Source organism: Heterodontus francisci, chromosome 22, assembly GCF_036365525.1.
Source record: "Heterodontus francisci isolate sHetFra1 chromosome 22, sHetFra1.hap1, whole genome shotgun sequence".
Taxonomy (NCBI): domain Eukaryota; kingdom Metazoa; phylum Chordata; class Chondrichthyes; order Heterodontiformes; family Heterodontidae; genus Heterodontus; species Heterodontus francisci.
The window spans coordinates 58,377,167-58,399,927 of NC_090392.1; the positions used below are offsets into that span (position 1 = coordinate 58,377,167).

At 40.3% G+C, this 22,761-nt stretch overlaps 1 protein-coding gene across 1 annotated transcript; it reads left to right on the plus strand.

Moving 5' to 3' along the window:
- Positions 1-16,254: 16,254 nt before the first annotated feature.
- Positions 16,255-21,988, plus strand: lim2.1 (lens intrinsic membrane protein 2.1). Its single transcript, XM_068054324.1, has 4 exons — positions 16,255-16,429; positions 17,978-18,127; positions 18,237-18,371; positions 21,927-21,988. The coding sequence occupies exons 1-4, from the start codon at positions 16,255-16,257 to the stop codon at positions 21,986-21,988; spliced, it is 522 nt and encodes a 173-aa protein (XP_067910425.1).
- The last annotated feature ends 773 nt before the right edge of the window (positions 21,989-22,761 follow it).

Consider the following 22,761-nt stretch of genomic DNA (forward strand, 5'->3'; position numbering starts at 1 on the left):
CATAGTCAAAGCAGCTGGAGTTCAGCAGTAGTTCTAGTACCTAAACCTGATGGGTCAACCCAGTTTTGTACAGACTACAGAAAAGTCAATGTGGTAACGAAGGCAGACTCCTACCCAATTCCGCATTTAGGAGACTGTATCGAGGGAGTGGGCAGTGCTAGGTTTCTTACCAAGATTAACTTGTTCAAGGGATACTGGCAACTTCCTTTGACTTCTCGAGCCAAAGAGATATCAGCTTTTGTAACACCTGATGGTCTTTATCAGTGCCGGGTGATAACATTCGGACTAAAAAATGCCCCAGCCACTTTTCTAAGATTAATAAATCAGGTGGTAGTCAGTGTTCCCAACTGTGTAGCGTATCTCGATGATATACTAATATACAGTAACACTTGGCAAGAACACTTAAACCAGCTAAAAATTCTGTTTAAAAAGCTACAAGCCGTTGACTTAGTGATAAATCTGGAAATAAGTGAATTCGGAAAAACAAGAGTAACTTACCTCAAACACATAGTGTGAAAAGGACATGTATTACCAAAAATGGCAAGGGTACAATCCTTAGTAGAGTTCCCTATCCCTAAATCTAAACGGGAAATAATGAGGCTTTTAGAGATGTGCAGTTTTTACAGGAAATTTGTACGGAATTTTAGCACTGTGGCTGCTTCATTAACCGATATGCTACAAAAAAAGAAAAACAAAGTACTATGGTCAGATGAATGCCAGGCAGCTTTTGAAAAGCTAAAGGCAATCTTAACTAACGAAACCAGTGTTGGCTGTGTTGTAAAATAAACAGACTTGGCACGGTGAGTACTCGCAACCTACTTTTATTGGCTTGTGCACAAGGAGAACAGCACAGCGCGGCCCACAGTGGGGCTCACTGCAATGTTCTGCATGTCTCCGCAAAACAGTGGCACTTATAGTATTCTGTAACCAATAGTCTTACAATAATAATTTAAATCCTTAATTTGCACTCAAAGACACCAATGATACTGCAGTTGAGCATTTGCCCTAAACGAATGGGATACAGCATTATATCAATCCTTCATTTACATATCTATCTCACCATTGGCCTTGCAGCAGATACTGCAGTCCACAGCGTGAGACAGAAAGGTACATTCTGTTTCAGAAACACTCATCTTATCTCAACTCCCATGCCTAGTACAATCCTAAGGAACAGTTAATGTATAAACATGATGACTAGCCAAATCCACACCCCTTGTCCGAGGATGGCTCACCCTAGATTCCACAGCTGCTCCAAATTTTGCTATACCCTTTAAAATAGCAATTGATGCTAGTGACCTAGGGGTTGGTGCAGTCCTATTGCAGGATGATGAATTGGGCGTAGAGAAGCCAGTAGGGTACTTTTCAAGAAAACTAAATTGCCATCAAAAAAAGTATTCCACTATGGAAAAAGAAACATTAGGACTTTTGCTGGCTCTTAAACATTTCAAAGTATATGTCCGCCAAGACTATAAAGAAATACTAATATAGACTGACCATAACCCATTAATGTTTGTAGAAAAGTTTAAAAACCAAAATGCTAGAATATTTAGATGGAGTTTCTTGTTGCAGCCTTATCATTTGAAAATTGTACATATTTCTGGGAAAAACAATGTTATTGCTGATGCTTTGTCATGAATTTAACCTTGTTAAGGTATATGGATGGCGATGGTATAAAGAAAATGCTGTAAATTATCAGTAGAGTGAATGGTGCGTGAATGTAAGAAAATGTTAGTGTTTTTCCAGTTTCTTTTTTTTTGCATTGTAATGAAACGCATTTCGGGAATGGCGTTTCATTTTGCCAAGGGGAAAGGTGTCACAGACTTGTATTACTTTTCTCCTTGGATTAAAACAGTGTGCCTTTAAGACAGGGAGAGAGGTTTTGGATTTCTGGGGACACAGTGTGCCACAGCTGCATTTTGTCACCTAGGCAACAACAGGAGAGCGAGAGATCACATGGTATAATGTTTCAATTTGACTGTGTGCAAAACTGGCAAAAACCAGTCTGAACCAGATTCACCAGCAAAGCATACTGAGGAGAAAAGAGCTGTCCATTCTCTCAGCAGAAATTCTACAAGGAGCTACAGGCTGAATTAATTACCTAAAGAGGAAATAACCCTTTTAAGAGAGCATTTGGTATTGCTGAAGAAATTGTTGATGCCTGTTGCAGCTGAAGAGTTTGAATGCCTATTAAGCACAGACTTCTTCATCAAATCCAAGTGAAGACTTTGAGTGGCCTTTGTTTATTTTCACGTTAGAATGCCTCATCCATCAGGAACATAACCCACAAAAACTTACTTGTTTATTTATTCTTAAGAAACAGTTAATCTTTAAAACCAGTTAACTACTGTTATTTTTGTGTGTGTGTGTGTGTGTGAATGGGGAAGTTAGGTTAAAATAAGAAGTTATAAGGTCTTTAGACATAGGTTTATCTTAATAGTGTTTAAGATTTAGTTTTAATAAATAGTTAATTTGTTGTTGCCTAAAGGTACCTAGTTTGGTCTGTTTTATTCCAGCGATTACTAGAGTGTTTAATTTGACTTTTCTGGTTGGGTGGGAAAACTTTAATAATATGCTGCGACGGGACTGAATTAACAGTGCATTTCTCCCACCGCGGTCGTAACACATAGAATTACAGTAGAGATTAAAGGAAAGTTCTACAAAGGAGAATGGAGCCATGGTTCCAAAGGTTGATGTAGAGCACATGGAAGGATTTGCACTGGTGCTAGATTTGGAGGGTTAATGGACTATGAGATGAATATGTAACCGAGATCTACAGATATCAGAGTAGGAGAAAAAAACCCAGCACATTCATATAGTGACACAGTAAACTGAATTAGTTGAACAAAAGGTTGAAGGAGAGGAACATATTAATAATAACAAAAATGTATTATAAAGCTATGGGACTTGGTTAAAAAAAAATCACAAAAATTTGGTGTGAACAAGACTCACCATGAACAATGCCATAGGAGATTGAATAGTTTTCTATTTAATATATTCTAGTGTCAATTTTAAAGTGTCAAAAATACAAGAAATGGGAAATGACAGCCACCATTTTCTGCTGGTTTCTTCTGACTCACCGCTGGAAATTTCCAAGCATCTGGCAACCCGTTAACTCCTCTCACTAAAAGCAATTTACCTGTAATTGTCCTAAGGATGTTCCATTTTACAATTTAAGTTCGTGATCTTTGTGGTCAGTTGACACATTGGTACAATAATACATTGTGTGTCCTATAGCATAACAATCAAGTGTCCTACTTACCACAAGAATCATGACAAGAGATGTGTTAAGATTTATAAGCTATTTCCCTACTTCCCAATATTTGCTAAATTAAAATCTTTACGGAAGTATAAGCTGAAAGCTGAAGCCTGGGTAGAGAAAGAGATGGAAATAGTTAAAGATACCATTTGGTGGGGAGAGACTTGGTTGGCTTTGCTCTAATATATAAATCAAAGTTATTGCTTTACTCATGGTTTTCTAACAATAGAAATGTTATGGTAATATGCAGTGTGTTCTTCTAATGTTAGGGGTGGAGATGACTAAATAAGAGTACAGCTGAATGAAGAGGAAATGCAGTGAGGCGATCAGCAGTGCTGTGAAAATGCTATAGATTCAATAAGCCTTTCTTTCAGCATCAAGACAAGAAAACTTTGCTGAAAGCTTTGTCACATACTTTAAAATTAAAAAAAACTTTAACATAGAAGTTCTAAAAAATCATATCTCAGTCAGTTGAAATAGAGACAACTTGGGGCAGCACTCAAATCAAACATAAAGACCCTATTCACAAGCTCATAGTGAGCTTTATGGATTAATTCCTAACACCATGCCAGTAATATTGAAAGCTGTTGTTCTGACTTCAACAGCTGAAAGCACATTTCATCAGCATGTAGGCATCACATGCTTCTGTCTAATCAACCTAACCCATCCTATGCTACAAAGACAGCATGGGCTCTGTTTAAGCTTTCTATACATTGTTGCTATGTTGGAATTGCAATGCAAAGTGGTCATTTTTAAAGAGTCAGGGACTGAGTATAACATTGATTGCAGAAGTAGCCAATTCTCTTTTCAACTTCTCTAGCTCAGACTGTGGGGTTTGACTTTGTAAATTAACAATAGACCAATGCACTTAACACAGCACCACCTCGTGCTTTACTTTTCACTTTGTTAATTGGTTGACAGCGCCAGTGTTGAGGTTATCGGGAATGACAGCATTGATAATGGCTTTGAAAATTGTGAAGAACAGCATCATAATGAGACCAATCACTACCGCCTGCCTCACTCCTCCCTATGAGTGCTACTTCTGGAATTCTACAAAGAATAAGAATTAATGTGTCATAGTTTGAAAAACAGTACAGCACTAATGGTAAAATTCGTTCTCCATTGATGCCTGTAGTTATATACATCTCACAGTGTAGCATATATAGAGTATTGGTGTTTGCTGTACTATTTACTGGCAGCTGAACTATATCTATCGATCTATATAAATATAGTTAGAATGTTTCATTATAATTCATGTTACAACTCCCCACCTCTATATAAGCCCCAGTAGAGTATAACTGCAGCACCAACTTTTAAACGCTTGGTTGCCCTGTTGTTATAAGTGCCAAAATGTACCTAGAATAGAATATAGCAGGATCACACCTTTAACTATGTGTGTAAGCACATTCCAAAATCAAAACTAAGGCATCATTAATTCCTACTTAGGAGACAAGTCGGTAAGTTCCAGCTTAGGTAGTTTCCCATAGGCAAGCAGAATGCAATTCACCTGTCATTGACCCTCCTTATGGTCTTGGTATCAAATTTTGTTTAATAACGTTCCTGTGAAGCACCTTAGGATGTTTTACTATCTTAAAGATGCTATATAAATAAATACATGTTGTTGTTACTGTTGTTGGAATCACTCCAGCCATTGTTGTGTGCTACCCAACACCTGGATCAAAATAGATATAGAAAACAGATCTCCCACAATTAGGGAAATATTCCTTTCCTTTAACTCTGAGTATTTAATTCATATGCACAAGTCAAATTGAATTGCATAGCGCAATGTTGCACAAACTATCTGCTTTGGTTTTATACGGTGTTTACAAAACCTTTTTGCCTTTGTGTAACGGTAATTGATATTTTGTAGTATCAAATACCAGTTCCTTTCTCGGGGACTGCAGGCTTAGTAGGAATCAACTGTATTCAGTAAATGGCTTTTTGTGCAGATTCTGATATATGCAGGCTCTCTTGTCCCTGCCTCATCTGCATACCTATTCAGCTGACAATTACTGTCCATTTGTCTCTTTACTGAAATTAGAAACAAGGACATCTGTGCCCAATTACTGATGGTGTTATCAAAACATGCCAAAGTGCACATAATTTGTCCAATTTGCTGCTTATTTATGTAATTAATATACATCTTTATGATTTTTATGTGTACACAGTGAACTTTACCCATGAAACTGCACTGTGCAAACACATTACCAAAAACCTCACCAAAATATTCTCAAAGGGAAAGGCCACTATGTAAGGCCCTCCTGCTATAGTATACCAAGGAACTGGAACCCGTATGCACCAGAGGATGTTTGACATGAAATGTAAATGTACATTGTAAATGTAACCGGTAATGGCAAGTCTAGTGAGGCACCTCATGTACTGTATTGAAAGAAACTGATCTGTATCGCACTTTATGTAATGTCAAATTTGAACTGTTATATAAAGTTTTTTTTACAAATTTTATGAATAAAGTATATTTTTGAAAAAAATTACATTGACTGTGTAATCCCTATGCAATAAAATTCAATGTCAATGTTTTACCTATTGCATTTTGTTAAATTAAACTCGCACTAGATACTTCAAGGTGAGTGGATATTGCTTGAAGTGTCCCAGACAGTGACAAGATACAGAGAAACAGCAGTGTTAAAAGTGATAACTCCACTTAAAAGGAGAATATTTAAACAGCAAAATGTTGCCATTCAATAAACTCGGTGATATTTAATCTCTAATATATACTGTTTCACTGCCAAAAGCGCTATCAGCTCTCAGTTGAAATGAGTCTTTGATTACTAAATATCCCAATACATTTCGACAAATCTCACACTAAAAATAATGGCAGCTCCATCTATTTAAATGGGTTTCCAATGTCTCACTTTTTAATCATTGATCAACTCCTAACATTTTCTCGATGTTAATAGTTCTACAGTGTCAACCATGCCTCTATGACAGCACTTCATCTCTGAGGTTTAATGTTGTGGGGTCAAGTCCCACTCAGAGACTTGAGCACAAAATCTAGGCTGACACTCCAATGCAGTACTGAGGGAGAACTGCACTGTCAGTGGTGCCACCTTTCAAGATGAGATGTTAAACTGAAGCCTGTCTGCACTTTCAGGTGGACATAAATGTTTCAATAGCACTATTTTAGAAAAGAAGAGGGGAGTTCCCCACACTGCCACCATCACCCCTTCCCTACCACTGCCCCTCGTATCCTAGCCAATATTTATCCCTAAACCTCTCTGCCTCTCCACCTTGCTTTCCTCCTTTAAGACACTCCTTAAAACTTACCTCTTTGACCAAGCTTTTGGTTATCCGACCTAGTATCTCTTTTTGTGGTTTGGTGTCATACTTTGTTTTATAACGCTCCTGTGAAGCATCTTGGGATGTTTTATTACATTAAAGGCACTATATAAATGTAAGTTGTTGTTGTTGTTCAGCCTACATCACTAAAGCATATTATCTGGTCATTATCGCTTTGCTGTATGTGGAAGCTTGCTGTGCACAAATTGGCTGCATTACAACTGTGACAGTGATGTCCTGAGGTTGTGAAAGGTGCTGTATAAATACAAGTCTTTCCCTTTTAATGCACATTGATCAATGCAGATGCAATAACATTCGCACCACACAAGTGCCAGACAATGACCATCTCCAACAAGAGAGAATCAAACCATCTCCCCTTGACATTCAATGACATTACCATCACTGAATTCCCCACTATCAACATCCTAGGGGCTACCATCGACCAGAAACTGAACTGGAGTAGTCATATAAATACCGTGGCTACAAGAGCAGGTCAGAGGCTAGAAATCCTGCGGCGAGTAACTCACCTCCTGACTCCCCAAAGCCTGTCCACCATCTACAAGGCACAAGTCAGGAGTGTGATGGAATACTCTGCACTTGCCTGGATGGGTGCAGCTCCAACAACACTCAAGAAGCTCGACACCATTCAGGAAAAAGCAGCCCACTTGATTGGCACTCCATCTACAAGCATTCACTCCCTCCACCACCGACGCAGAGTGGCAGCAGTGTGTACCATCTACAAGATGCACTGCAGCAACGCACCAAGGCTCCTTAGACAGTACCTTCCAAACACGTGACCTCGACCAACTAGAAGGACAAGGGCAGCAAATACATGGAAACAGCACTACCTGCAAGCTCCCCTCCAAGTCACACACCATCCTGACTTGGAACTATATCGCCGTTCCTTCACTGTCGCTGGGTCAAAATCCTGGAACTCCCTTCCTAACAGCACTGTGGGTGTACCTACCCCACATGGACTGCAGCGGTTCAAGAAGGCAGCTCACCACCACCTTCTCAAGGGCAATTAGGGACGGGCAATAAATGCTGGCCTGGCCAGCGATGCCCACATCCCATGAATGAATAAAAAAAAAGTACCTGGCTATTATTGTGCTGTTCCTCATGGTGCCCACAGAGATCCCAGAATCTTTCCCTGTGATTGTCTGCAAACATTCCCCCTCGGCAAGCGGAAGACAACCATGTTTACAGCTTGAAGTTTGGACCCCAAAGTTTTTATAGGATCAGTGGAAGCATTCATTAGAAATGCTGCTACTATTGCTATGAGGTCTCTATTGCCAATGCAAATAACCATTCAACATAGGCTCCATGATGTAACAGTCTCTTAGGGAACATGAAGATCCTTATTGCCATAAAACAGAGAGAGCAGGGACTCTGTCTCCAATGTGTTCACTTTTCACTATCCAAAGTGAGGTATCTTGCAGATTTTGCTGCTCAACTCCATTAACCAGGATCACTGTCTTTATCTGTCCCGTCTCCAGTAGGATCTCTTTGTTTTCCTTACAGCCCAACAGAATGCCTCTATGTCGTTCTCTCACACTGTCACTTTCCCCAATCTTACAATTGGAATGTTAAACTGAGGCCTCTCAGGTGTACATAAAATGTCCCTATGGCAATATTTGAAGAAGAACAGGGCAGTTTTCCTGGTGGCCTGGCCAATGTTTATCCCTTTAACGATATCACTACCTGATCATTTACCTCACTATTGTTTGTGAGGCCTTGCTACATTGCAGCATTTCCAGACAGCAGTTATCTTATAGCTTATGAAATACTTTGTGTCATGCTGAGTACATAAATTGGCCTACACCAGTAGCACAAACTGGACATGAAGCCAATTAGTAGCTTGGTTTACAAAGCGCAGGATCCCCTTTTCTAATAACTTGCACAGGGAAAAAAATTGAAAAATAATTGCGGAACAATAATTGCACAACAAAACGTCAAAGTGAAGCCAGTGAAGTACTCGGTCAATACACCACACAGTATAGCGATTATTTACATAGAAGGGAAGATTTTCTGTTCTCTAAGGCCAGAGTCTTGTTCCAATCCATATGTAGCTGGTCCTTCTTTATACTGAGTCTGATCTTTAAGACTGGCATAAAGTGATGCCAAATAACGTGTTTCTTAGCTTCTTTAAATATTATTACAGAATTAAATGAAGATAGGTTTGAGTTTCCACATGGAGTTGGGCTGGGCATTCTGGTTACCCTTCTGGGCTTTAGCCAATTGAAGCTCCAGGAATGATGGAGTCCTTATTCTGAGATTTTTCAGTCATCCTTTTGTTCTCCACTATATTTTTGGGAATGGCTTCTATTATTATTTTTGTTCTTTCAAAAGGCACATAATGTTCATGTGGAGCCCAAACTCATTGAATATTGATCACTCATTCACTGGAAACATTTCTAAGACCTCAGCAGAGCAGAACTGAAGGGGGAGCCGCAAATAAAGATTTTTTGTTTATCTTGCAACTTATCATGGGAATGGCAAGACATCTAAGTGAAGAGCCAAATAGCAGTTGACAAATTAAGTTCAAATTAGAGGTGGGATTGGTTTTGCAGTAACACAAGTACAGTACTTAATGGTTGAAGTAGAATAAAATGGTGCAAAAACATGCCAGAGAGATCAGCATGCACCAGAACCAAACTGCCCACATCCATCATTATGTAATCACCACCACCACCACTACTACCACTGCTACTACTACTACTACTACAACAACAACAACAATAACAACAACAAGTATTTGTATAGCACCTTTAACGTGATAAAATGCCCCAAGATGTTTCACAGGAGCATTATAAAACAAAGTATGACACCAAGCCACAAGAAGAGTTATTAGGTCAGATGGCTAAAAGCTTGGGCAAAGAGGTAGGTTTTAAGGAGTATCTTAAAGGAGGAAAGCGAGACGGAGACGTATAGGAAGGGTATTCCAGAGCTTGGGGCCTAGGCAACTGATGGCGCAGCCACCAATGGTGGAGCAATTAAAATCAGAAATGTATAAAAGGCCAGAATTAGAGGAGCGCCGATATTTCAGAGGGTACTGTTGCTGGAGGAGATTACAGAGATAGGGAGGGGCGAAGCCATGAAAACAAGGATGAGAATTTAAAAATCAAGACATTGCTTGACTGTGAGCTAGTGTAGGTCAGCGAGCACAGGAGTGATAGGGGAATGGGACTTGGTGCGAATTAAGACACGGGCAGCAGAGTTTTGGTTGACCTCAAGTTTACAGAGAGTAGAATGTGGGAGACCAGTCAGAAGTACAATAAAATAATCAAGTCTAGAGGTAAAGAAGGCATGAATGAGGGTTTCAGCAGCAGATGAGTTGAGATGGGGGCCAAGTCAGCGATGTTATGGGGATGGAAATAGGCGGTCTTAGTGAAGGCATGAATATGAGGTCATCAACCATATCATCAGGCCCTTGCATGTTTGTCGAGGAACAGGTTACACAGGCTCTGGACCACCACAGCACAAGGTTCAGAATGGTGCCACCTGCTATACAGAGTTCATGCAGCTAACCTGCACTAGAAAGACAGTGCCACCAGGAGCAGTGAATGTCACCTCCTCAATATTTCATGCTGCTTCCTCCTTCCAGGCTAGCTGAATAATTGTTTGCAGTATTAGATATACTGCTGCCTACATATGTAGCAAACAGGTGATTAATGCATAGGTCAGCATGATCAATGCTTTTTTCTTCATTCCCACTGGACAGCAACAGCAGTGTGATATGGCTGACCAATGTTGCTGCATTGTTAAATTGCACAAAGTAGATGCTCCATTAATTGCAGCCATGTGGCCATCATATGTGTCAATAATCACCAGACATCATGTATGTAGCCTACCATACAATAATCTTATGTGTAAAATACTTTCAAAGTTTGATTATGCCAAGAGTGTCATTTTGTAGGTTGCATCTTGAATGTGTGTTCTGCAAGAGTATGGGTTTGCATTCAGATAGCACGTTAAACCAAGGGCCCTTTCTGGTGGACATTAAAGATCCCATGGCACAGTTTTGAAGAAGAGTAGGGGAGTTCTCCCAGGTGTTCTGGCCAAGATTTGTGCCTCAGCAAGCTACATGCTTTGGGACATCCTGGGGTTGTGAAAGGTGCTATACCAGGGCAAGTTCTTTCCTCCTTTTTATTCATTACACGCACTGAAAGAGCTCTACTGTCACGTGTGAGGTTGGAATGAACGAGCAGTAAATGTAAAAAAGATTGTCACATCAGTTTGTGGCATGCATACTTGAACTATCAACCGGGCATATTCAAACTGTTGGGTACTGTTGCCTTGGCAGCTTTCTTACAGTGCCCCATCTTCCATCTAGGTTGTGTGAATACAGTAGACAGCCTTGTTCCTGGCTGCCAGGCATGCTGCACTGCAATTGTATAAGCAGCAACAATTTATCCCCCCCATGCTTGCTGGCCAGTTCCCCTTAAAGATCATCAATAGCACGTTAAGGGCACCTTTCCCTTTAGACAAGCTTCCAGTGTCAGGTTCAATAAGGACCAGGAGCTCATTATCCTATCACTGGGGAGGGTGCTAGAACATCCCATGAGTTTATCTCCGTGAGAAGTCAGTGAGCATTATGTTCACCATGTTCTTATTTTATTGCTTTTGTGCTGGAAAACATAACCTATCATTTCAACAGTAAATAAACACAATCTGTTGATTAAAATATTTTTGCATGGTTTTACAAAATGGCACCAAGTGCATTATTTCCAAAGTTTATCTGCAATTAGACAATGATCCAGTTTGAATGGAAACCATCCCCATCATCAGCTTATTTAACACACATCGTCCAAATTCTCAATGGCTCTGTATGTTCAGCAAATTCCTGCCTTCACAAACCCAGCTCTAGCTAATCGCCTGTTTTTATGGTCACTTATTGTAGCAAACACAATAGTTTCATGTGACGCATTTCTCTTTTTCTTTTAGCTCCACTGGCAAAACTCAGCTGAGAAGTTACTCTGTAAATCTGCCTCCTTTGGATTAGTTGGGATGTGGCTGGGCTGCTGCAGATTTGTGTCAGAGACTGGATCAACACAAACAGCAGTTTGAAAGGTAGGAGTTATTTCATACATTTTCTCATTAAATTGGTGGCAAAGAATATTTTGTCTTTTCAAAAAAAAAACTTGAGTTATATTTTAATTTTTCAATTACATTAAACAAATGCAATCAGTTAGAGGCAAATCAAAATACATTTTAAAGTGGAAACAATATATGATTTAAAAGATAATATAAGGGAGTATTGCTTCTGGTACATTCAGCACCTCTGTGAAAATTCAAATGTGGCACTGAGGCAAGATCTGTATAATGCATAGTAATAGTACAGTAAGAATGGCTTTAACTGTAATTTGGAATACAAGTTCAAAACTAATTGTATGAATCATATCGCTAATTCCACAAGTAGGTTTTAGAAAAACAGATTTCCTTCATTCACTCCAGATCCTGTCTTATTTGGAGTCTGTTCTATTCAGTGTACAATATGAGGAAATGTATTTCCAAATTTGTAACGACACCACAATCAGCTTCATAAAGACCGATCTGTTAATTGTTCATCCCTCCACTCGCGTCAGCCTTTGCAAGCCACGTATTCATCAGGTTTCAGCCTCCAACTGCCCTATTATTGAAACATTTTCTGTACAGCATTTTAAAAATATTTCAACATATTTGCTAGCTCCTGTTCTTCACATTCTATCCCTGATGAATTAATTTTCATGAGTTTTTATATTATATCTAATAAAAGTGCCCTGTCCCAAGGAAGAAAAATGGGTGAAAAGGAAGAATACTATTTTAATGAAAGTCACTTAGATTGTAACACTTTTGTCAATCTGTTTGATTCCATTGTGACTGTATTATTTTTAAAGTGTTAGAATGGCACAATATCTATTATATTACCCTCTTATGTCAGACATCAGCTTCTCAAATACATTGTGTTTTGTCATTTGTCAATTTGCAACTAGGCTCCTTAAATAGTTATGTCTACCTTTGATTTTCTTTTTATTGAGATGTGTTTTTTTCCACCCATTATTCGTTTTTTTTATTCCTTCTTGGAATATGGCCAATTCTGGCAAGGCCAGCATTTGTTTCCCATCCCTAATTGCCCTTGAGAAGATGGTGGTAAGAAGCCTTCTTAAACTGCTGCAGTCCACATGATGTAGGTACACCCACAGTGCCATTAGGGAAGAAGTTCCAGGATTTAGTCCCAGCAACAGTGAAGGAACAGCCATATAATTCCAAGTCAGAATGGTAGGTGACTTGGAGGGGAATTTGCAGTTGGGGTTCCCATGTGTCTGCTGCCCTTGTCCTTCTAGATGGTAGAGGTCATGGGTTTGGAAGGTGTCTTCGAAGGAGCCTTGGCAAGTTGCTGCAGTGCATCTTGTGGATGTTACACACTGCTGCCACTGTGCACCGGTGGTGGAGGGAGTGAATGTTTAAAGTGGTGGATGGGGTGTCGATCAAGTGGGCTGCTTTGTCTTGGTTGCTGCTGAGCTTCTTGAGTGTTATTTGAGCTGCACTCATCCAGGCAAATGAGCAGTATTCATCACAGTCCTAACTTATGCCTTGTAGATAGTGGACAGGCTCTGGGGGGACAGAAGGTGAGTTTTTGCTGCAGAATTCCCAACCTCTGACCTTATATACTCTAAACACACTAGTGTTGTTTAAAACCTGTCTTCCCGAGGAACAGAATGTTGTTTTAAAACTACTAAAAACATTCACTATACATGATGACTAAACCATTTTTGAAACAATAGGGACGAGGAAAGAAACAAGAATAATTCTGCACACTATGTCGTAAAATTATAACCTTATAACCAGATTTATAATTGCACGTAACATGCAGAGGAAATCTTTGAGCAATATTTTATGTGATAATGTTCCATTTAAAAAACAAATTTAAAGAAAATACGCATTAGAAAGACATTTTGAAAACAGATTTGGCGCAAGCAAGATAAGTTAAGGTGGAAATCATATTGATAAGCCTATTGAGAATATTCGGAGTATCAGAATGTTTGCATTATTTGAATCATTTATTTGTCATTGAATCTGTTCCACATACTCCATAAGATATCCTTAAGGAAATGTTTTATTTGTTCAATCCAGAATTTTTGATTGCCTTCAAATTTTATGAATGACCTTTTCTCATCCTTGGCAGAAGAAATACTGTGTGTTATTATATCAGAAAAAGGTCAATACTCATATTCATGTCCCAAAGAAAAATGGATCAGAACATCACCATGAACACTATCATCATCTCCACTATCATTGAAACTATACATATCACGTTCAGCATCATCATAAGTACACCCATATCTCCGCAATCAATACCTGCATCTCCAAATTCACTACCATCGTCACATCCACATCTCCACCGGAAATGTCATCTCTGCCATCACTATATCCACATCTCCATTACCACCGTAGCATATCCGCCATTGCTATGTCTCTATTACTTCCACTAGTAGTTGATATTCTGCAAAGATAGTAATGTCCTCTGGCTAACTATTCTCTGCAAAGGTAGCACTAATCTCCTATGTTGATGATAAAGGCAAGATATTAGGTGAATAAAATAGATCTGTGCCATATATTGTGATGTATATTTATTTTAACATCACCATAAAATAGCATCACCCCTCCCCCTCCTTGTTGTGAAAAACATATATCGTTTAATGTTGCGTGCCTAAGATTCGGCTTGGTTGTAATGCCCTCCATGCTTGAGTAGTCTGCTAATGCTCATTGGCTAGGTGCTCAGATAAATAATAGCCCATTAAGTAAGTTACAGAAGCTCCTGGTGCTCACAAGACCATGTCATGTGTTAAGCAACATTTCCAGGACAGGAAATACAAGATTTCTAAGAATGCAGAATGGTTGATTCCAGTGTGGAGAATCAAGTATTTGGGGCAAAACCCATCCCCATTGGGATTCCACCCTGTATTCAATGGCTCTTTAAATTCCACAAGACAAGACACAACATTGGTGGAGGGAGGAGGGGTGGGGGAGGTACATTTATCAGTGCAGCGGAGTGGGAGGGGGGGAGAAATGAGGTCAAAATAGCATAATGAGGTAGGGGATGGTGGGAAGGGTTGTAGTTGAAAGTTTGTTCAGTTTGCGGGGGAAAGGTCAGATAGTAAAGGTAAGTGTTTTCAGGGGGAAAGGGCAAATAATTAATTTATTTGTTATTGCAGGTGGGAGAGGGGCAAAAGAGATGTATTTATTTATTTTAATTCAATTGACCTTTAAATATTTAAATTAGCCTGTAGGGCTGACAGCCCTTTAAAAATGGCATCAGCACCTGCGCACAGGCAGCAGACGCCATTGCCAGGGACGTTCAGCCCACCCCCTCCACGTGATTGGGAGGGCAGCCCGCCCTGGCTATTTAAATGAGCCACCGCACGGATGATTGCAGCAGTTCTATGGCTGCAGCCCATGAGGGCGGGCTGCTGCTTTTGCACCTCGCCACCGAGATCCCATGCCCATGAGTGTATTTTCCGCCTGTCACATCAAGGAGGCTACCCCAGTTATTACATCCTTTATTCCCTTAAAAGGCCTCAGTAAAACTCTCAATGATTTCTGCTGAGAACCTTGAGAAAACCCAAACCTTTACTAGGGAAAGGTAATCAATACAATGCGAGCATAGAAGTGAAGAGGATTTTTGTCAATTCATTCCACCACCTCTACTCTGCCATTGAAGCATGGGGCTGCTCCAACCAGCTGGAGCACTGCATGCAGTTCAGGTCACCACACTATAAGAAAGATGAAATTGCACCAGAGAGGGTACAAAGGACATTTACGAGAATGTTGCTGGGACTGGAGAATTTTAGTTATGCAGGAAGATTGGATAGGCTTGGTTTGTTTTCCCTGGGACTGAGGAGGTTGAGGGGAGACCTAACTGAAGTGTATAAAATGATGAGGGGTCTAGATAGAGTGGATATGAAGATCCTATTCCCATTGGTTCAGGGGTCCATAACCCGGGGGCATAGGTTTAGGGTAAGAGATAGGATGTTTCGAGGGATTCAAGGGGAAATGTTTTCACACAGAGGGTGGTGGGATCTGGAACTCACTGCCTGAACCCTCATAACATTTAAAACATACTTGGATATGCACTTGACGTGTCATAACCTACAAGGCTATAGACCAAGATTTGGAAAGTGGGATCAGGTTGGATAGCCCCTTGTCAACCAGCGCGAACACAATGGGTCAAATGGCTTACTTCTGTGCTGTACATTTCTATGATTTCTATGATGGTTCATGGAGGGAGTTTCTGAAACATCCTTGTGGACATAATGCGCCCATACCAGCCATGCAAATTACCCCCTCCTTGCACTTTGGGACAGGGTTTGCAGGCGGACACTGGCTCCACTCTGCCCCATTTGTGCTAGTGGAGCAGGCCCCAGGAATTTCAGGACCAGTATGTCCTTTGAAAGTTGAAGAAAGCAATCAGTCTACTAAGGGCTAACCCTTGATACGTTCAGTGCTCCAACCGTCAGAAAAGACAGATAATATTCTATAAAATCTAGAGAAACAAAATTTTTCATTGCAATAATGCACTGAGCAACAAAAGGAATTTGCTTTATCTACAGTTGTTGATATGTTGAAGTTTGTAGAAATGGAATTAATTCAAGGTCTCTAAAATGAATTATAATCTGTACCTTTCCTGTGCATTTCCTCCTACAGGTTGTACCTCCAACAAGATGTACAGTTTTATGGGAGGAGGCTTGTTCTGTGCCGTTGTGGGCAATATCCTACTAGTTGTTTCCACAGCAACGGATTACTGGATGCAGTACCGCCATTCTGGCAGTTTTATGCACCAGGGACTATGGAGATATTGTGTGCCAGGAAAATGCTATCTACACACTGACAGTGTCGGTAAGGAGATTAAAAGCAGGCATGAATGAAATTCATAGTATAGCGAATGACACAACAACCTCGGAATTTAATGAATCCAATTTTTAAATTTTTTTATCAAGGATTTGGGCATAAGTAGAATAATCACTGAACATCACTAGCAGATATTAGAGATCTTGTTTATGTTTAAAGAATGGCAGTTTAGGTGCAGGGGTACTTTATCCCTTTCAAATAAAACAAGAATTTTTAGAAGGCAATTGTTCTGGTGATTTAAGATGACACAATTACAGCTTTCCTGATGGTCGAGCTGATAAAGGCTCCAAGCCAGAGTGACTGCCAGGTTCAGCTCCATGGTTGTGCTGATCACAGATGAGGCAGTAATTGGGGTTATTTTTTTCAAATTGTTTCAAAGAAAGCAACTGAGTAGGAGGTGTACTTAAAAGGAGAGAGAGAAAACAAACAGATGTACAAAGAGAACAATATATGAACATACAAAGAGGAGTAGAAAATGCCATCTGGTCCATCAAGCCTTGTGCATCAGACATGGTTCCACCACATTGTACTCAATAGGTATACAGAGAGATGCAAAAAATTCAGAAAATATAGTTGAAGACAAGCAGAGAGATACAGAAGAAAAACAAGTAAGTGTGAAAGGCATATGGAGAGAGGGGAAGATAAAAGGGAGCAAGACAATGAAGCAAAGGGGGAGGCAGAACAATTTCAAGACAGGAAGACAAGACATGAAGAGAAACAATGAAAAAATACTTTTTTTTAATCTCATGAACAACACCACAAGAGATTCATTGCTGTGATAACTATTTATACCTGTAAATGCGAAGTGTCCTTTTGCCCGGTATCCCAATGTTCAGAACCCCATTTTCGGGACACAGGCATTGGCAGCAAAAATACAGCCAATTGTTTGTTCATGACGCATATGAAACATCTGCACAGAAACAAAATCAAGTCATGGTGGGAACATATCAGGTAATATTTTTGGTGTGACTCTTCATCAGCAATAGGTTCCACCCAAAATAATACCCTGACCAGCCAATACCATGTTTCCAGCATTTCTTCATTTTCAGCCTTTCTTCCACTTTCATTCAGTGTGTACCATTTGCAAGATGGACTCCAGCAATTCACCAAGGCTCCTTTGACAGCACCTTCCAAACCCATGACCTCTATCACCTAGAAGAGGAAGGGCAACAAATGCATGGGAACAACATCACCTGCAAGTTCTCCTCCAAATCTCACACCATGCTGACTTGGAACTATATCGCCGTACCCTCACTGTTGCTGGGTCATAACCCTGAGACTCCCTACCTAACAGCACTGTGGGTTTACCTACATCACATGGCCTGCAACAGTTCAAGAAGGTGGCAATTAGGGATGGGCAATAAGTGCTGGTCTTGCCAGTGACACTCACGTCCCAAGAACGAATAAAAAAAACTTTGATCATTTCTCATTTTTGCAATATTGTTTTTGCCACTAGACAGAATTTAAATTGACTTTGTCCCAATGTATAATGATAACTAACTAATACTATCCTTTGTCTTTCCTGACTTATTTCAGCATACTGGGATGCCACACGAGCATTCATGATCCTATCCCTACTGGCAGGCATCATTGGCATCATTATTGGCATCATGGCATTTATGCAGTACTCTTCTTTCAACAAATTTGATAAAACATTCGCTGCAGGCATCTTGTACTTTATTTCATGTAAGTGATGTAAATGGTTTCAAACATCACAATGCCATGACACCATTCAAATTTTCCACTATGTCTTAATTTTTATTCTTGCTATGCCTCTGCTTTTTTTATTTGACAGGTTTGTTTGTGTTGCTAGCCATGGCCGTTTATACAGCTGTCACAGTAAACTATTATGGTAAGCGATATGGACATTGGCGTTTCTCCTGGTCCTATATCGTTGGATGGGTGGCTGTGGTGCTCACCTTCTTTGCAGGTAAGACATTATCTTATATAAGAGAAGAATTCCTTACAGTCCATGCAGCCTCCCTCCATCTCTGTAAAATCAGTATTGCAATGGATTATTAAAAGCAAATTTACTCTCTCCTGAAAGTGCTGGGTCATGATTCCACTTTACAACTGCATTCTATTGTGACTTTTTCTCATGTGTGAGCTGCAATGTGAGTGTTGGCCTATTATTTTACCAGGGAGGGGATACCACAGCCAGGCCTAATCTTTTTCTCACCAAACTTGCTCTGCAGACAAGCACAGACACATCACTGGACAGTAATCAATCAGGAACAGGAGTTCTGGCTGGTTCTTCTCTCTCAAGCACAGGGCCACTGAGATCAAGTATGCCAACCCAGCTAAATCAGTTAACTTTACAAAGACCAGGTATTAAAGCTGGAGGCTTCTTGATGTGTATAGCTCAGTTCCATACTGGGCACACATAAGTATATAAGTATAAGGGCAAAAGGATAACCAGGGAAAGGGTAGAGCCCATTAAAGACCAAAGTGGCAATCTGTGTGTGGAGCCGGAGGACGTAGGTGAGGTTTTAAATGATTACTTTTCATCTGTGTTCACTATGGAGAAGGACGATGTAGGTGTAGAGATCAGGGAGGGGGATTGTGATATACATGAACAAACTAACATTGAGAGGGAGGAAGTATTACCGGTTTTAGCAGGCTGAAAAGTGGATAAATCCCAGGCCCAAATGAGATGTATCCCAGGCTGTTATGTGAGGCAAGGGAGGAGATAGCAGGGGCTCTGACACAAATTTTCAAATCCTCTCTGGCCACAGGAGAGGTGCCATAGGACTGGAGGACAGCGAATGTGGTACCATTATTCTATAAGGGTAGCAGGGATAAACCAGGTAATTACAGGCCAGTGAGTCTAACATCAGTGGTAGGGATACTATTGGAAAAGATTCTGAGGGACAGGATTAATCTCCACTTGGAGAGGCAGGGATTAATCAAGGACAGTCAGCATGGCTTTGTCAGGGGAGATCATGTCTAACAAATTTGATTGAATTGAACGAGAAAGTGACTAGGTGTGTAGATGAGGGTAAAGCAGTTGATGTAGTCTACATGGACGTCAGTAAGGCTTTTGATAAGGTCCTGCATGGGAGATTGGTTAAGAAGGTAAGAGCCCAAGGGATAAAAACAAGAAATGCTGGAACCACTCAGCAGGTCTGGCAGCATCTGTGAAAAGAGAAGCAGAGTTAACGTTTCGGGTCAGTGACCCTTCTTCGGAAGGGATCCAGGGCAATTTAGCAAATTGGATCCAAAATTGGCTTAGTGGCAGGAGGCAGAGGGTGATGGTCGAGGGTTATTTTTGCGAGTGGAAGCCTGTGACCAGTGGTGTACCGCAGGGATCGGTGTTGGGTCCCTTGCTGTTTGCAGTGTGCATTAATGATTTAGATGTGAATATAGGAGGTATGATCAGTAAGTTTGCAGATGACATGAAAATTGGTGGTGTCGTAAATAGTGAGGAGGAAAGCCTGAGATTACAGGACGATATAGATGGGCTGGTAAGATGGACAGAGCAGTGGCAAAAGGAATTTAATCCTGAGAAGTGTGAGGTGATGCATTTTGGGAGGGCTGACAAGGCAAGGGAATATACAATGGATGATATGACCCTAGGAGGTACAGAGGGTCAGACGGATCTTGGTGTACTTGTCCATAGATCACTGAAGGCAGCAGCACAGGTAGATAAGGTGACTGGGAAGACAAATGGGATACTTGCCTTTATTAGCTGTGGCATAGAATGTAAGAGCAGGGAGGTTATGATGGAACTGTATAAAACACTAGTTAGGCCACAGCTGGAGTACTGTGTACAGTTCTGGTTGCCACACTATAGGAAGGATGTGATTGCACTGGAGAGGGTGCAGAGGAGATTCATCAGGATGTTGCCTGGGCTGGAGCATTTCAGTTATGGAGAGAGACTGGATAGGCTAGGGTTGTTTTCCTCACAGCAGAGAAGGCTTGGGGGGACCTGATTGAGGTATACAAAATTATGAGGGGCATAGATGGGATAGATAGGAAGAAACTTTTTCCCTTAGCGGAGGGGTCAATAGCCAGGGGGCATAGATTTAAGGTGAGGGGCAGGAGATTTAAAGGGGGTTTGTGGAAAAAGGTTTTCACCTAGAAGGTGGTTGGAATATGAAACACATTGCCTGAAGGGGTGATAGAGGCAGGAACCCTCACAACATTTAAGAAGTATTTAGGTGAGCACTTGAAACGCAATAACATACAAGGCTATGGCCAAGTGCTGGAAAATGGGATTAGAATAGATAGGTGCTTGATGGCAGGCACAGACACGATGGACCAAAGTGTCTGTTTCTGTGCTGTATTACTCTACGACTCTAGGACAGATAGGAGTAAACAGGAGGGCTTCAACAGTGAACTTTTGGAAATATAGGATTCTCATTATCAGATCTCCATTTACAAAGAAATAATTCAAACATAAATGTTCTCTCCTCTTATGCTAGTTTTTAAAATAGCTTTTGTTAAACAATAGAGCATTGATGAGTACAGATAGGCAGTGATTATAAAATAAAAATGGATAACTAGAGGTAACTGGGCAATCTACTGCTTTCTATCTTTGAAAATCTGATTGGCAATCAACAGGAGGAGCTGTGTTAAAGCTATGCACATTCCTATCTCCTTTACTTCTTTAGTAAAACCGAAATGAAGTAAGAGAGTTGCTTTCTCAATGGTGCAGACAGTCAGTGCAAAGGATGGTTATATATGAATGCTGTGTTTTTTCACACAATTATGATTGACAGAAAACTGGGAAGAACAGGAGAAAAGAATGGAATGATCTTACAGTTGCCTTATGATCTATAATTTTCTTCCTTTCTGTCATCAGAGGTTCCTTTGCAGGAATACCTTGCTTTTTTTTTAGATTAGAGATACAGCACTGAAACAGGCCCTTCGGCCCACCGAGTCTGTGCCGAACATCAACCACCCATTTATACTAATCCTACACTAATCCCATATTCCTACCAAACATCCCCACCTGTCCCTATATTTCCCTACCACCTACCTATACTAGTGACACTTTATAATGGCCAATTTACCTATCAACCTGCAAGTCTTTTGGCTTGTGGGAGGAAACCGGAGCACCCGGAGAAAACCCACGCAGACACAGGGAGAACTTGCAAACTCCACACAGGCAGTACCCGGAATCGAACCCAGGTCCCTGGAGCTGTGAGGCTGCGGTGCTAACCACTGCGCCACTGTGCCGCCCCACTTTCTTTACACTTGAGTGTTCCAATGCCTGTTTTATCAGGCATCGTCCAAACACATTATCAGCCAGACTCTTCTCTAAAGGGCATTAATGAACCCATTGTTTACAACATCTGCAGCAGCCTTTATAATAATTTTCAATTCAGTTTCACAACTTGCTATGGTCTTGCATCAAAACCACTTGGCTGCTCTGTCCAACTGTACATGTTTTTCGATCATTATATTGTCATTTCACAATTGATCTCTCTGTTGTATTGACTTGATGGCATAATACAAATATATTGCTACACTTCTTTCATAGGTATCTTCTACATGTGTGCCTATCGTATGCATGAGAGTCCACAAAGCTCAAATCCTCGCTAATACCCAAGATTACATCTAAAGAAATGGAATTATATAATGACCATCACAATGCAAGGAGTCCCATATTATGAAGTGGTATTTTTTCATTCTCCTTATAAAGCTAGCTAGTGAAAAGTAGACAGAAATTGAAATAAATTGTAGCTATGTTTTCAGGACTAGGCTGTAGATTTTCTTATTACAGCATCTGAGAAATCAAAATTTAACAAGGCACAAAGCTGCTCTCAAGTACTTTCAAGAATGTCGTGTGAACTTCTCCACAAAGTAGTAAAATCACGGGGAAAAAGTTCTCCAGTTTCCAATGTTGCGTACGAGAAAAATATCTATTTACTAGGTATTTTCATATATTGGAAGTGGAAAAAACTGAAACTAAATTGAATTAATTGCACTCACTTTATTTTACTTAATAAAGGTTCCTGAAACATCTACTAACATTAAGCAAACATAATCTTCTACTGTAGTGTTATTAAATAATCTTTGTGAAAGTTTTTTTTAATATAATCATTCTAAGGGTGCAGGCACATTGGCAAGGTTGGAATTTATTGCCCATTCTTAGTTGCCCTATGGAGATGGTGTAGAGACTTAACACAACTGGGTGGCATGCTTGGCCACTTCAGAAGGCAGTTAAAAGTCAACCACATTGATGTTGGACTGGAGTCACATATAGACCAGACAGGGTAAGAACAGCAGGTTTACTTCCCCAAAGGACAGTGAACCAATTGGATTTTAATGATGATCTAACAGCTTCAAGGCCACTTTTACTGATAACAGCTTTA

Bases quoted from the DNA above. Each gene is read 5' to 3' on its own strand.
- lim2.1 (XM_068054324.1), top strand. From the start codon at position 16,255: ATGTACAGTTTTATGGGAGGAGGCTTGTTCTGTGCCGTTGTGGGCAAT. The intron at 16,430-17,977 runs GTAAGGAGATTA...GACTTATTTCAG, and splicing joins TCTACACACTGACAGTGTCG to CATACTGGGATGCCACACGA. The intron at 18,128-18,236 runs GTAAGTGATGTA...TTTATTTGACAG, and splicing joins CATCTTGTACTTTATTTCAT to GTTTGTTTGTGTTGCTAGCC.